The 15,521-nt window shown below is 39.6% G+C and overlaps 1 protein-coding gene across 1 annotated transcript in view; it reads left to right on the top strand.

The window, feature by feature from the left end:
* CUBN (cubilin) overlaps window positions 1–15,521 on the top strand; it is a 324,592-nt gene that overhangs the window by 24,478 nt on the left and 284,593 nt on the right. Inside the window, 7 exon segments of the mRNA XM_020966874.2 lie at window positions 831–949; window positions 1,468–1,654; window positions 6,144–6,259; window positions 8,287–8,521; window positions 9,427–9,608; window positions 12,979–13,141; window positions 13,683–13,873. Coding sequence (XP_020822533.1) covers window positions 831–949; window positions 1,468–1,654; window positions 6,144–6,259; window positions 8,287–8,521; window positions 9,427–9,608; window positions 12,979–13,141; window positions 13,683–13,873 — 1,193 coding nt within the window.

The raw sequence follows: 15,521 nt of genomic DNA, 5'->3' as shown, positions 1-15,521 counted from the left end.
TTTGCCTTTCTATTTCCAGCGCTTAGTATGGTGCTTAGTTAACAAAAAGTATGTACTTAATCGATGTTTGTTGATTGAATGATCAGAATGACATTGCACAAATTATTTTAAATCCATCACTCCTACCTACATGGGCCTGGTGAGTACTGTGAACTATGCAAAGAAGACATAAGTAAATAAATTACTGGAAAAGCATGTATTAAGCATTTATGATTTGCAAAACAACATGCTAAGTCCTGGAAATATAAGTAGAAAAGCAAAATAGTCCCTTTTTTCGAGGAGCTCACATTCTAATAAGGGGAGATGATAAATGACAAATGATAAATTACATAGTGATAGTCTCAGAGGATTTCCTGTCTTGTTGATGAGATAAGAAATATACAAATGAAGCTATTAAAAAGTAAGATTTCTCTGCTCTCTACCATGAAGGTAGAGAGTTTATTTATTTATCTTACTGTATCTCCTGCACCTGGCATATTGCTCTGACCAGAGCAGGCACTTCATAAGTGTTGCTCGAATTAAACATTGTGCAAGGTATTATATGAATAAGGACCAAAATGAGAATGCAAGTCTCAGTAGAAACTGGTTGACTGGGGGAAGAAACTTAATGGGGAAAGGGAGACTTGAACTTGACCTTGATGGAATTCCACCAATTCAGATGAGCTCAGGAAGGCAGGTGCGCTATGCTGAAATAGCCACTCAATTCAATAAAATTTTAATTAATTCATTGGCATAATTTAGATCAAACAGCCAACTGGTTGGGTTGTCTAAGCATCATCACACTATCACTACTGAGGCCAACTTTACCTGTGCACTGGGCTTCTTCACAGGTTCTATACCCACCTGTGTCTGCTGGGCAGGATATACTGGACATGGTTATGGACAGAATGGATGTGTCCCACTCAGCAAAATTTGCCAGAGTAACCCCTGTGTTAATGGACAGTGCATTGTAAGTATTTTCCCTCATCGAAGACAATGAAATATCTGCTACATGTAATTAGTATTTGGATATACTTCCAAGCCAGAAAGATATTTCATTCTAAAGGACCATATGCGTTTTAGAAATTTCCTCGTAAACATTAAAACACTGTACAAATGTCATGTTGTTATTATGGTTGTTACTAGCACCTACTTTTACAATACAATTAAGAGACAAATGGCGATTTCAGTTCTAGGAAAGAGTCAGAGTGTGGATGTTTTTTTCTCTCACTAATTTACGAGGCCATTGCAAAGATACCGGAGTGAGCAATCTTTACACTAATCCAGTTAAACCTCCTTTTTACATTTAGCAATCGGTGTTTAAATTCATTCATGATAATTTACACTGTTGGGAGGCGCGTTTACCTTAGTTCGGTACCTGCTTTAAACGTCATCAAATAGCATCATTTCATTTGTTCACCTAATTTATTGTTTAAATTCATTCAGATGTCCTGGACCCCTCTTGGCTGTTTTGTTGTTGTTCTATAGGAAACAGTTTCTAGCTATCATTGCGTATGTGATCCAGGCTGGGAAGGCACCAACTGCACAGAAAACATCAATGAATGTTCAAGCGACCCCTGTTTTAATGGGGGCACCTGTATCGATGGCATCAATGGTTATACCTGTGAATGTACAAGTGCTTGGACCGGCTCCCAGTGTCAGACCCCCCAGCAAGGTAAAATCCAAATTCTGGCTACTAAATTAGATACTTTTTGACATACGCTTTTATATGGTAATGATTTTATAAGCACTTCTACTAAACCTAGGGGAAGCTAGGTGGTACAATGGATAGAGGGTTGGACCTGGAGTCAGGAAGACTCATCTTTTTGAGCTCAGACCAGGCCACAGACACTTACTAGCTGTGTGACCCTGGACAAGTCACTTAACCCTGTTTGCCTCAGTTTCCTCATCTGTAAAATGAGCTGGAGAAGGAAATGGCAAACTCCTCCAGTGTCTCTGCCTAGAAAACCTCAAATGATGTCATCGAGAGTCAGACACGACTGAAATGACTGAACAGCTGAACCTAGAGTAGGAGCCATCGTCCCTCAGGCAAATTAAGACTGGCCCCGGTGTTTTACCCCCTATTCTGTTAGGTGATGAAGGCCACAAAAAGGGAAAACATTTACCCAGTTGCTTAAATGATTTAAGTTTTTTTTGCTGCAGTGCTCCAGCGTGAATGAAGTCAATATTTTATTTTGCTTGTGGTGAGGATGGTACTGTGGCAAGTTGTTTTTTTGGTGAGGACGATTACTGGTGTAGAAACTCCTTTCATCATCATTAACATCATCATCATCACCATTAGTTACTGTTTATATAGGACTTTTAGTTTTACAAAGCACTTTATAATTAACTTATTTAATCCTTGTAGCAACACTGGGTGGTAGGTGCTGTTATTATTCCCATTTTACAGATGAAGAAACTGAGGCAATTGGATGTTAAGTAACTTGTCCAGGCTCACAGAGCTAAGTAAGTGGCTGAGGAGAGATTTGGACTCCGGTTTTCCTGACTCCAAGTCTAATGCTTTCTTTACTGTGCCACCTAGCTGCCTAATCAGCAACTCATCAATAAATAATAGTCATAGGGAGTTGCCTGGGGTGGTGAGAAGTTGAGGGACTTGCTTATGGTCACATACCATGTGTCAGATCTTGGATTTAAACCCAGGACTTCCTTTCTTTAAAGTTGACTCTGGAACCTGTGGCTTTGAGGCCACAAGTTCCCCACCCCTGCTCAACCCATTATGTCATACTGCCTCTGAGGAGGAGACCAATAGCTTTAAAAGAAAAATCGAGACTGTGTTAGATAGAAGAGAATTCTTTTATGCCTGAATGTAAGCCAAAATGATTTTTTTGTAACAAAAAAAAAATGACCCATATGAGTATTTGCCATTGCCGAATATTTCTTTTCTGACAAACCAAGCCACATGCTTACCCTCTTTCATTATGTGGAAGATTTATAACATCTCAAAATACCATTTTTGTCAAATCACTCCATGACTCTAGAATTTGCAGTGGTTCCTTATTGCCTCTTGAGTCAACCTGTTTTCAAGGACTTTGATACTCTCTATCCCTGCTCTCTATCCAACATGTAGCCTCCACTCTGGTCAGGCTGGATTCTAAACCATCGTGTCCATGCTGTATATGTTATATATGCTGTGCTCTTAGTGGTAAACATGCTTTCACTCCTGCTGTTTTCCCTCACCAAAATCCCCTCCTTGAGCTCCTCTGTCTACCCAAAGTGATCCATCTTTTGAGAATTCATTGGTTCAAGGATTAATTGCCAGCTCCCACCTTTTTCTCCTTTACTGTATCCTTTGATGAAGAGGTGGTCCTTCTCCTTGCCAAGTCCAACCCGGTTTACATGTGCTTTGACCCCATCTTCTCCAGCAGATCATCTCGCCGTCCTGCCCTACCCATTGTTCTATGTGCGTGATGCTCTGTCTCCCTTTTCCATGTCTTTGACCTGACCATTTCCTCCAGTAAACTCCCTTTTGCCACTCTCTCTCGGAAACCCCGTTTTCCTTTAGTCCCAAGCACAGCTGCTGCCTTCTGCATGAAACTTCTCCTGATCTCCCCAGTTGCCAGTGTACTACCTCTGCAAAACTGCCTTGTATCCAGTTTGCATATATCGAGTATACTTATATATGTACATACCAGCTTCCTCCTTAGAGTGTGAGCTTCTTGAGGGATCAAACTATGCCCTTTGTCTTTGTATCTGTAGTGCTTAGCACAGTTCCTGATACATAGTAATAAGCATAAGAGAAATAATTCATATTTAACCAAAATGAGCATTTTGAGGTTTATAAAGTACTTTCCTCACAACTACCCTACAAGTTGTCCTCAGCTTATAGACAAGAAAACTGTTACCCAAAGTTAAGTGACTTGCCTATGATCAAACAGCTATTGAACGTTATAGTTAACATGTGACCCCATATCCCTCCTGACTCAAAGTCTGACACCTTCCCCACTATACCATGTTGCCTCCATGGAAATAAATCAGTAGTTTGAATGATTTCGTGAGCATTTATTTGAGCAGCCACTATGTGCATGGTGTACTAGTAGGTGTCATGAGGAAATATATAACACAGAATATGCATCTGAAAGGACTTTTCAGTCAACTGTGTAAATGACAAATAAAAATAAAGCAACGAATAATACAAGCCAGTGTGTAAAATTAGGTGCTAAGTTGTGTGATGAAGACTGCAAGTGGGGTAGAAGTTCTGAGGACAGAGTGATCAAAGAATGACCAGAAGGCTTTACGGAGGAGGTGAGATTTGGGCTGGACCTTGAAGGATGAGCAGGTTGAGGACAGGTGCAAGGCAGAGGGGAGAGAATTCCAGGCAGGGGGAAACAACAGACCCAAAGTAACAGGGAGGGGCATGTTTTATTTTTGAGACAATAAGGAGAGGGGAGAAACTAAAGCATAGGGAACATGGTGAGGGGTCCTGGTGTATAAAGATGGATTTCCCCAGATTAAGGGCACCTTGAAAGCTAGACAGACAGTTTTGGACTTGGTATTATATTGCTTTTCTTCAGCCCCAGTCAGCCTAGCATTTATTTCTTCTCTTAATTATTTCACATGCACTCATTTTGTCCACCTAAACTACATTGTAAGTTCCTTAAGGTCAAGTACCATGTCACCTATTTCTCCCACATTCTCCAAGGTTTCTATCATGATGCAAAAAAAAAAGTCAGTAAATAATTGTTAATAAATTTTTGTTATTTTGTTATTATTGTTTATTGATTGATTTTATTAAAAATAATCAGTAATGACACAGGATGAGAATCTGAACTGAGATCATTTCATTAACATGATGATATGCACAATGTCTCCACAAATTACTGTGCCTGAATGTCCTAATCATAAGGGTGTGACTTTGATTATTCTCTTCCCGTCAGCTGCTGAGAACGGGATGCTTAATTTTTAGAAGAGAATACTCGGAGAGGACATGAGAGCTTCTTCAGAATATTTGGAGAGCTGTTAGGTGGCCAAGGAAACACACTTTGTGTGCTTGACCAAAGGAGGAGAATTAGGACCAGTAGGTGCAAGTTATAAAGAGCAAAATGTAGTTTTGATGCAAAGAAAATCTTCCTACGAGAGCCATCCAGAAGTGAAATGGGCTGCCCTGGCAGGTAGATGACCACTTGTTGGGCGTGTTATAGAATCGATTTTTATTTCAAGTAGGCATCAGAGTGGCTAGCCTCTGAGGTCACTTTGCAATCCGAGATTCTAGTCGACTAAGGAAAGTTGAAAGAAAGGATAGCCTAGGAGTCCCCCTCTTCGTGTGTCAATGAGAGGGAATGCTTTCCAAATTAAAGGAAGAGAATGAGCATTCTGGGTTTGACAGAAGGGGTCGTAGTTCCCAAGCAGTAATAGAAAGGACAGAAGCTCACAGGGATGAGGGAAAGAAAGGTGGAGTCCCAGAGGCTATAACTTCCCTCTCCAGAGCCCAGTGAAAAGAGTAATGCTCACTAGGCCACCCTAAGAGGCAGGTGCCCCTTTGGGAACAGAACCACATGGAGAGGAAGGGTAGCAAGGTTCAGGTACAGTAATAACTGGTTAGGCACCACGAGCAGCTGTTCTCAATCATTTCCCAGAAATACTGATTAGGAGCCTTGGAGCAGAACCCCAAGCTGGTGATCATTAGAAGCCCAATTAAGTCTAGAGGAGCCAGAGTAATTTATGCTAGGCCACATCCGTGATTTATAAGTCAGTAAACAGGAACAGAATCATGGATCTAGAGACATTTGTGCAAAAGTGGTAGTCTTGTATTCTATCTTCTCAATCTTGTGTCTGAATTTTAACTCCTTAAATTTCTTCCTGTGAGGTTCAGAGCCTCAAGTTTGGTCCTGTGTGTGTATGGGGCTGAGGCTGAGGGTGGGTAATAGGTATTGTGAGGCTATGGGGCTATTCTGTCTTATCTGTATATGACTTGTGGGAACAAGCAAGCTATGAACCCAACTTTTCTAAGGTAACAGAGAATCCATCTGTGTTTCAAAATGGCATCCTAACTCTACTAAGAAGCACGGGCTCCAGACAGGTTAGCCTGAGTCATTTTGTGCAGTCATCATAAAAGGCAGTATTATCTGGGAAGAAAGTCTACAGCATTTTCTCTTAGGGATTATGTTTAAAAGTATATTCTTTTGTGTTTTTTTTTTCATTTTCAGTTTGTGGAAGTTCACTTTCTGGACTTAATGGATCCTTCAGCTACCCCAATTCACAGGTCATTGGCTATAATGACAATATTAATTGCTTCTGGGTTATCCGAACAGAAGAAAGAAAGGTAAGTGCTGGGGCTGGCTAGCCATGGCAGCATTTTGTATTGGAAAACTTGCCCCAGTCTGAGGAACCCAAGAAAATATGATGAGCTTAATCTCCAGTCTATAATCACATATAATACATAATTTCATAGATGAATATCACTGTAGTTACTAGGTGGGTGAAATTCGGCTTCAGCTATTCTGCAAAAATGACAAAGAAAAAGCTGCCAGACATACTTCCAGCCAAGCCCTGGGTCTAAGGTTTTTAGCCTCATTAACTCAAAGATCCAATATTTACAGTTCCCTGAAACATACATTCTCATTTCTAGCACTCTTCCATCTCAGTAATAAGTACCAGATCTGAAAACAGAATGTTATATACCAGATCTTTTATCCCATGCAGACCTGCTTAATTTCTGCCCCTTAATTTAATGCTATGAGTACCATTTAAAATGGTTGATTAATGATTATAATAACCTCAACATTAATATAGTGCTTTGAGGTTTGCAAAGCACTTTACGTATATTATCTCATTTGATCCTCACAGCAACCATGAGAAGTGGGTTTAATGATGAATAATGGATCCTTATTCTTGTTTTCCTTCAGGAAAGGAGACCCTAAAGGGCCTTTAAAATCCAAATAGGCAAAATCATGAGAAAATGCTTTGTTTTCAGATAGATATACTGTTGTTTTCTTCCCTCTGGCCTCTATTGATTTAGATTCTTAATCACTTTTTATCTATTCTATTCTGTAATACTGAGAACATTTAATTTCTCTTGGTAAAAGGAATTTCTTATTTGGACATTGCCTTAATAATTTTATAGCCTTCATGTTTCAAGGAAACTAATGAATAGAAGTTTCTCTTCATCACTGGGTTTGTTGTGAGATATATCATTTAGACTAGAATGTAGGGAGGGGTATAAATTCATTGGGATGGAGCCAGTCCAATTTACTCCATTTAGATATGGCATAGAAAATATGCCTGAGGGGGGAGAGGAAGGCCATAACGTTAGTTAATTTTAAAACTCTAACAAAGCCCAGGCACAAAATTTTAAAAGACAATTTCTCAACCACCCTATCTTTAAAATGATGAATATTATACTGTATAATTTCACAATTCCAAGTCATGATTATAGAGGAGAGAATTTCATGAGCCTATTGGTTTGTGTGAAATAAAACATTACATTTTCTCATCTCACTTGCTCCAAAGTTTAACACTAGAATGTATTCTCTACATTCAATTCACACTTACATATACTTCATTCCTCATATTATCTCTTTCCTTTTCTTTAGCTCTTGATATCATCTTTTTCCTTAATTACCCAACCCCTAAGGATTTTCAAAGGAAATTTTACAAATATTAGGGCTAAAGTCTAAACTCTGGTGAATGTTGATAGTAGCCAGTTAATCTTAAAGTAAACTACACAAATCTGGCTGATGTTGAATCTTACAAAGAAGAAATACAGTTTTAGCAATTCGAAACCAATTTGTTAAGTTCATATGAAGAGCTCTGTATTGAGCACTGTGCAAAGTTCAGGGTAAGACCCAAAGTTTAGACATATAATCTTTGGTATGATGGAACTTACATTCTAACAGAGGATTTAAAGCATACTCAGATAACTAAAATACAAACTATACATAATAAGTGCATGAGTAGGGCGAAAATAGCACAGTACTTTGTGGTACCCGAGGTAGGAAGAATTCATTGAAGGTAGAGGAAGGCATTGCTTTGGTGTTGGCCATAAATTAACCGGTTTAGAAATATTAATTTTACGTAGAAATTATTATTTGCTTGACTTTAATGGTAACTAGTTAGGGAACTTTAACTAGACTCCTTTTGGTTGTGTTAGTATTTGTCAGTTGATTTTAACTTTGGCTGGAGGTTGTGGCTACTTTTTGTCAGAAAAATTTAATAGCCGTCAGAATATTCATGAGTAAGGATGGGCATGCTTAGCGCTAGAATAAAAATTCTACCTTAGAGATGACTGAAATATGTTGGAGTTAACCTGGAAAGATGAAAATAGTAAATATTGGCTTTTTTTCCTTATAGGTCCTGAGTGTAACGTTCCCATTTTTCCAGCTAGATTCAAGGGATGGGTGTCGTTATCAGTTTCTTCAGATTCACGATGGAGATTCCTCAGGAGCATATCCACTTGGAAAATATTGTGGTTCCAGTCACCCTCCTGAATTATTCAGCAGTGATAATGCTCTGTATTTTTATTTCCACTCTGACCAATCAGTGAATGAAACGGTCTTCACAGTTAGATGGGAAACTCAAGAACCTGGTATGTAATCATGGATAGCAAAAGATCAAATAAAAATTTAAAAATACAAAAGATCAAGTCATTACAATTCACCTTTGTTAACCAGAATAAGAGTGTAAATTGTGGAAGATATTTTGAGGTCAAAATATCTTTTTTACCCTAGCAAAATCTTTCAAAAACCTAAAATTTACTTTCATTCCAGTTGACTATAAACTCTTTCAAGTCAAAGACTTTAGTTTTGGCTTTTTATCTCCATTGCATAGCACTATGCTTTACCCATAAAAGTCCCTTACTAAATGTTTGTTGAATTGAATTGAATTGAATTGATGTTTAAGGGAAACAGGGCTAGAATTAAAATTAAGGATCCCTAGAGCAAGATTCTTTCATGGAACTGTAGTGACCCTTTTAAGATTGGAACACGTAGCATGCTATAATTGAAGTCAGCCAGTGCAGTAAGGTGGCGAAATGGATAGAGGGCTGGGTCTATAGTCAGGAAGACTCCTCTCCCTGAGTTCAAATCCAGCAACAAACGCTTCCTAGCTGTGTGACCCTGGGCAAATCACTTAACCCTGTTTGCCTCAGTTTCTCATCTGCAAAATGAGTGGGAAAAGGAAATGGCAAATTACTCTAGTATCTCTGCCAAGGAAACCCCAAATGGGATCATGAAGAGTGGGATGGGATTGAAAAATGACTGAACAAAGACAACAACAAAACCGTTTGTTCCTTAAGTGTTATTAATTCTCTTGGAATTTGACTATAAGTATCCTAGATATACTTCCTGTCCACACTCTAAGAAAACTAGGAGATTTATTTGATAAATGCTGTTCTAAAATAAAGACAACTTCTCTAACATTGCAGATTTCACTATCTACATAAATTAAAGTTTCAATAGAAACGCTAAGTGATTTTTCTGCCTCTTCCTTTAGAATGTGGCGGTGTGTTGACTGGTACTTATGGTTCCATAACCTCTCCCGGATACCCTGGGAATTATCCTCCAAGCAGAGACTGCATTTGGATCGTTACAACTACTCCTGGCCTTGTTCTAACATTTGCTTTTGGGACCCTCAGTTTAGAACATCATGCTAATTCCAGTGAAGACTACCTTGAAGTAAGTCATCATTTTAAATCTTAAATCACTGTGTTGATCAGGCTCACAGAATGTTAGTTTTAATTGTGCCAGTGATAAGTATTATCACTTTTTTGGCAGTCCCACCAACCTTGATTACTCCTAGACATGTGTATTTCAACAACTCATTTTGTCCTTCTCTAGGTCTTACTTAATTCCATTTCTTACTCTGATATCTTATTACTTGACCTGGTTATGGATCAGCTGATGAGAGATTTTGAATCCAAATTGGATTTTGCTCCCTAAATCTTTATTGGGAAACCAAGGTAACTTAATAAGGGAGTAACAGCAGCAGCCCTAAGCCACCGTTTATAAAATAACTCCAGCCCCTGGTCTTCTGTCATAATCCAGGCCAAAAACTGTAGTCACATGGGATGGTTGAAACCATATTTTAACGTTCTGACCTTGGCAGAATGAAGATCACTTGTTAATAGTGATAAAATGTCCACTTAATGAAATGCCACACAAATGGAATCATTCAACTCTATTATAGATTCTTTGTGAGGAGAGAAAAATAGCCCTTCCTAACAACTTACCATGAAGAAGTAATTCAGAAATGAGAATAAAGGCTGTTATATTACAATGCCAGGTGTTTGTAAGTTCACAAAAATGCTCTGAATTTGTAGATTTTGTCCTGAACTTGTCCTTGATAATTAAGTTCCATTCTGTCTCTTTTTCTGTTTTCTCTATTGTTATAATTCCAGTGATAATTTCCAAACATAAATGTGCACAGATACTTCTCCTAGACTATTAGGGGAGAATAGTATAGAATTATTCATAAAGGATGGAATGATAAAGACTTCAAATAGCACCCTGGACACATTAAAACCATTAGTAAATTAGAAGTCAGAGTAATGGATTTGAAAACTTGGGGGATAGCTGGCATGTCTACCGCTGTGGAAAAAATGGAATACATAAGCTCTTTAAATTGAAACACTACAAAGGAATTTTCCTGAGCTGCAGCCTAAAAAAATCTCTTCAAACTACAGTTAAAAATTGCTTGAGCATTCCTATAGATTCCTGAGAATAATTATGAGCCGAAAGCTTCAATCATTGAGACAAAGAGTACAGAGAAAGCTAGAAATGTGATTGTCACTTCTTACTGAGTACTAACCCCTAGCATAGCTCTGCCACATCATCTGGATATGTGGCAGAGATATGCTGTCAATGGGAAAGGTAATTGGAATGAAAGAAGGATGAAAATGATTTCCTTGGTTAGTTCTGTCCCCATTCATGCCATCCCTCCCATCTACCTTAATGAGGACAGCCTTATTTTCAACAGAATCCTAAACAGTCCTAAAAAGTTAAGCAACTTACAATGAGTAAAGGGCAAAAATCTACCAAAAAAAAGGTCTCTACTTAACTGACACAAAACTTATCCTTTTTTTTTTTTCCTGTCAGACGTCATCAGTCTGGCAATTCTGGTTCCTCTTCACATGTCTCTGAGGGCCCAGGCCAGGTTGGGAAGTAATCGGCATCACTGCTATCAAGTCTTCTAGTTTCTTTGCATGTGTTTGATTCCTAATGGTTTCTTCTAGCCCTGGGAGTTTACCATACTTAAGACAAATGGCATCTTGAAAAGAAAACAACCCAATGTTTAGGAAACAGGGCCACTCTAAGAATGAATAGAAGCAGCATTGGTAAAATCAAGACAAGATAGTCTCCAGGATATAAAATGGTATTTGGAAAGGTGAAATATAATACTGAGATTGTTGGATCATACGGATTGGGAACTAGAAGAGGAGGACTTAGTGACCATCATTTTATTGATGAGGGAACTAGGCCTAGAAAGGATAAATGACTCGTCCACTCTTTGATCCAGTGACGTTGGGCTCCTTGCTGTCGTGTGAACAAGACACTTCATCCCTCTTGGCATGCAGACATTTTCACTGGCTGTTCCCATGCCTGGAATGCTCTTCCTCCTCATCCCTACCTTTTGGCTTTCCTAGCTTCCTAAAACCCTCTTAATTCCAGAGCCTTCCCTCTTTTATTTCCTATTTATTCTGCATGTAGTTTGTTCATACAGATTTGTTTGCTTCTTGTTTCCTCCCATTAGATTGTGAGCTCCTTAAGGGTAGGGACTGCCTTTTGCCTCTTTTTGTATCCTCAGTGTTTAGCGCAATGCCTGGCACATAGTAGGCACTTAAAAAACATTTATTGACTGACTGATACCGATTATAAAGGTCAGAGGCAGAATTTGAACCCATGTCCTCTGACTCCACATGTTTTTGTACCCAGCTGTCACTCATATAGATTAAAGAATGAATGGAAAGGCATTTATTAATGGGCATACTATGTGCTGCAAATCTTGCTAATAATCCCTGAAGATACAAGTACAAAAACCAGAAAGCCTTGACTTCAGGGACCTTACAGTTTAATAAAGAGAGACAATTTAAGGGGCAGTTAGGTGGTGCAGTGAATAGAGCTCTGGCCTTGGAGTCAGGAGGACCTGAATTCAAATCCAGTCTCAGACACTTAACACTTACTAGCTGTGTGACCTTGGGCAAGTCACTTAACCCTGATCACCTCACCCCCCCCAAAAAAAAAAGAAAAAAGAAAAAAAAAGAGACAATTTATATAGAGGAGTGGAGCCAAGGAAGGGTATTTTGGTCTGGGAGGGCATATTCAGCCATCTGATAGTGCTGATTTGATGATAGCTTTTAGAACAAGAGGTGGAAGGCTATGTGTGGTAGGGTTGGGGCAGGGGTGGGGACGTGCTCTGTCTGGCATGGTCTACAGACTTGTGGTGTGGAGGTTGGAGGTGCAGAAACAGCAGTGAAAGGGCAGCCTTACCAACACCAGCCAGAATATTCTAGGTAATATTAAAAAATCTCCTGGAGCCATTATTTTAAAAGCACGAGTGGTCCCAAAGGTAACTTCCTTAGCCAGAAGAGCAATGCTGTAGTAATGAGGAGTCACTGACTTTACTGCTCAGGAAATCGTTCCCTGAAGCAGCCTCTGGGTTTATGACTTGGCTTGGTTGGCCTTGTTTGTCTTGCCTAGGAATGTTTGCTGCCAGCCCTACCTCTGGTCTGCATAAATGAGTCCCTGGGAATGATCCCATTTGGAGCAGTGAATGTGCCATGCTGTGTATTTTGGAAGGGAGAGGTGTGACCCATTCATACCAAGCAATTTTATATTGCATATTTACTTGCATATATATGTGTGGTTTTCCTGATAGAATGGAAGCTCCATGAGGATGAGGGCTGATTCGCTATGTTCTTTATATCCCCCATTCACAGCACAGTGCCTGGCACATTATACTGGTACTTAATCAATGCTTGTTGGTTAATAATTGTTTAAAAAAAAATCTAGCCACTCTGCAGGCTCTCATTTCTTTTCTTTTGTTTAGGTTCGAGATGGTCCCCTGAATCATGACCCTGTGCTTGGGAAATTCTATGGCACCTTCTTGGTGCCGCCTGTGGAGACCACCGGTCCCTTTGCCAGGATTCATTTTCACTCGGATTCCTTAGGGAGCGATAAAGGCTTCCATATCACCTACATCACTTCACTTGGTAAGCAGTCTGCTTATCCGAGTTCAATATGAAACTGAGGGCACTAGGGGACATTTTCAAGGATTATTTCATGATGAAGGTAAATGATGATTTACTAAAAAAATAACAGTTGTCTGCAGAGTGCCTTTTTTCATGATTACTTTTATAAAAGTCTTAAATATTTTTCCAATAATGTTTCAATTCCCCTAGAGTTTATGGTCACCATTTAACAGGCAGAGCCACAGGGTGTGCTAAGAGATATAAAAGGAACGGCAAATTTGTGGTTCTGATGTGAACCAGGGAGAATGGCAATAAGTCTCTCTTAAACTGGAATAGAAATACTGAGTAGAGCACTCATCCTCTTATTCATCTGTCTTGGCACCATACATACTTAATGAGAAGTCAAGTCAAACTGGAAAATGTCTATTTTAAGGCATGACCCTCAGAGAGAGGATGACTGTATGTGTACCGATGTTAACAGATGTGCAGGTGTACCCCTATTGTGAACCAGGTAATTAATTGGATTTTGCACAAACAATTCTTTCTTTTGATTTGATCTCAGTGGACCCAGATTGTGGAGGAAATTACACAGATGCTGAGGGGACTGTCATCTCTCCTGGTTGGCCCAGTCCTTACATTCACAACAGACAGTGCATCTATATGATCACCCAGCCTCCTGGTGAAAAGATTCATCTCAACTTTACCCAAGTGGAGCTAGAAGGCCAGAGCCACTGCCTGCAGAGCTCCATCGAGGTGAATGTCCTTGGTTGATCCTATGTGCACCCTTATCAGTGTTGGTTTGTCTGGAGACACAATGGAGTCTTTCCAAGATAGATTATCTACTTAAAGCAACTATCCTCTGGGTTCAAAAGCTAAAGAAGATAAGGAGGAAAGAGATAAAGGTTAGAAACCCTAGGTGAGGATGGAAAGAAAAATATGATAATGGTGAACCTCAGCCTGCTGAACCTATTGAACCCTGGAGGGAGTGCATACTAAGAAGTGGAGGAGAAAGTTGGGAGCAAGAAATGGCCATTGAGATTATCTTCTGGAAGATCATAAAGTTCATTTTACAGAAGAGGATCTGAGTCCCATAGAGGTTAAATGCTGCCTTACTTTCGTTAGTTTTTTCTTTTTGCAAGCACATGTTATCATGCAGCTGGTTCATCAGGGTCAAAGGTTCTGTGGCATTTCTAGCACTTTCTGACTACAAAGAACCCAAGGAATCATTTAATTCAGCCCAGTCGTTTTTATAGATGAGAAGGGGAAACTCAGAGATGTCCAGGACTTCAGCAAGTCAGGTCACGTGGCTGCTTAGTGACAGAGGCCAAATAAAGCAGGGGTAAGAAGGGCTTTTAATAACATTTTAAAGTTTGCAGAGTGCTTTAGATAATCTCATTTGAACCTCATGACAAACCTTGGAGGTGGTTATTACAGGTAGTGTTATCTCCATTTTGATAGATGAGGAAACTGAGGCTCTGAAAGATTAAGTGACTTGTGCCTCAACAGCTAATGTCAGAGGTAGAATGTGAGCCCAGGTGCCCCTGATAACGTGCTCCGCACAGTGATCAGCGTGCCCTTCTGTCCCCCTCCTACACCATGCGGCCTCCCTCCATTTCCAGACCTGGAATTGCAGCATGCTAGGCACCTGAGAGAGCTTTCCTTCACCCTTCTCATTTATAGAAGGAGAGACTGAGATTCAGAGTTAACTGGATTTTTTCTTTTTGTCATTTGTATGTATTTAAAATCACTGTCGTGGCAGTTTCCATTTGAAGAATCATTGATAGAATGAAGAATTTTGATTAAAATGAAAGAGAAGGCAGTCAAGCAAAAACAGACAGTCTTTGTTTGTATGTAAGAATGTTTTTGCCTAATGACTGGTGGAACCGCAGTGAAATTTGCCGCAGCCTAAATGAACAAAACGTCTTGTGGTTGTTGGACATCACCCATTTCTGTGATCTTAGCTGGGTCCTTACTGTTTTGTCCACTCATCTAACTTGAGATAAATCCTTTTTTTCTTGTGACAAACATACCATTCTACAAACCTTCCCTCTCCCCTATCCCCTGCCTCATTTAATTTTGAGTTAGCTTAAAGTTCTAATGTAAAATGTGATGTTTGGAATCAGTCTCTCTCTCTCTCTCTCTCTCTCTCTCTCTCTCTCTCTCTCTCTCTCTCTCTCTCTCTCTCTCTCTCTCTCTCTTTCTTCTCTCTGTCTTTGTCTCTCCTCTCTTTTTGTCTCTGACTCTCTCTGTGTGTCTCTTTCTGTCTCTGTCTGTTTCTGTATCTCTCCTTTCTCTATCTCTCTCTGTCACTCTTTTTCTTTTTCTCAAGTTCTGAAGTAAATTCTACCTCACTTGTGAGGGGAACAGTTTACTTTTTATCCCCAGTCTCCTGGAGGGCAAA

This window comes from Phascolarctos cinereus, unplaced genomic scaffold (genome assembly GCF_003287225.1).
Source record: "Phascolarctos cinereus isolate Bilbo 61053 unplaced genomic scaffold, phaCin_HiC Scaffold_1;HRSCAF=81, whole genome shotgun sequence".
NCBI classification, from domain to species: domain Eukaryota; kingdom Metazoa; phylum Chordata; class Mammalia; order Diprotodontia; family Phascolarctidae; genus Phascolarctos; species Phascolarctos cinereus.
Note: the sequence above shows the minus strand (reverse complement) of the source record. Positions and strands in the feature narration are given on the sequence as shown.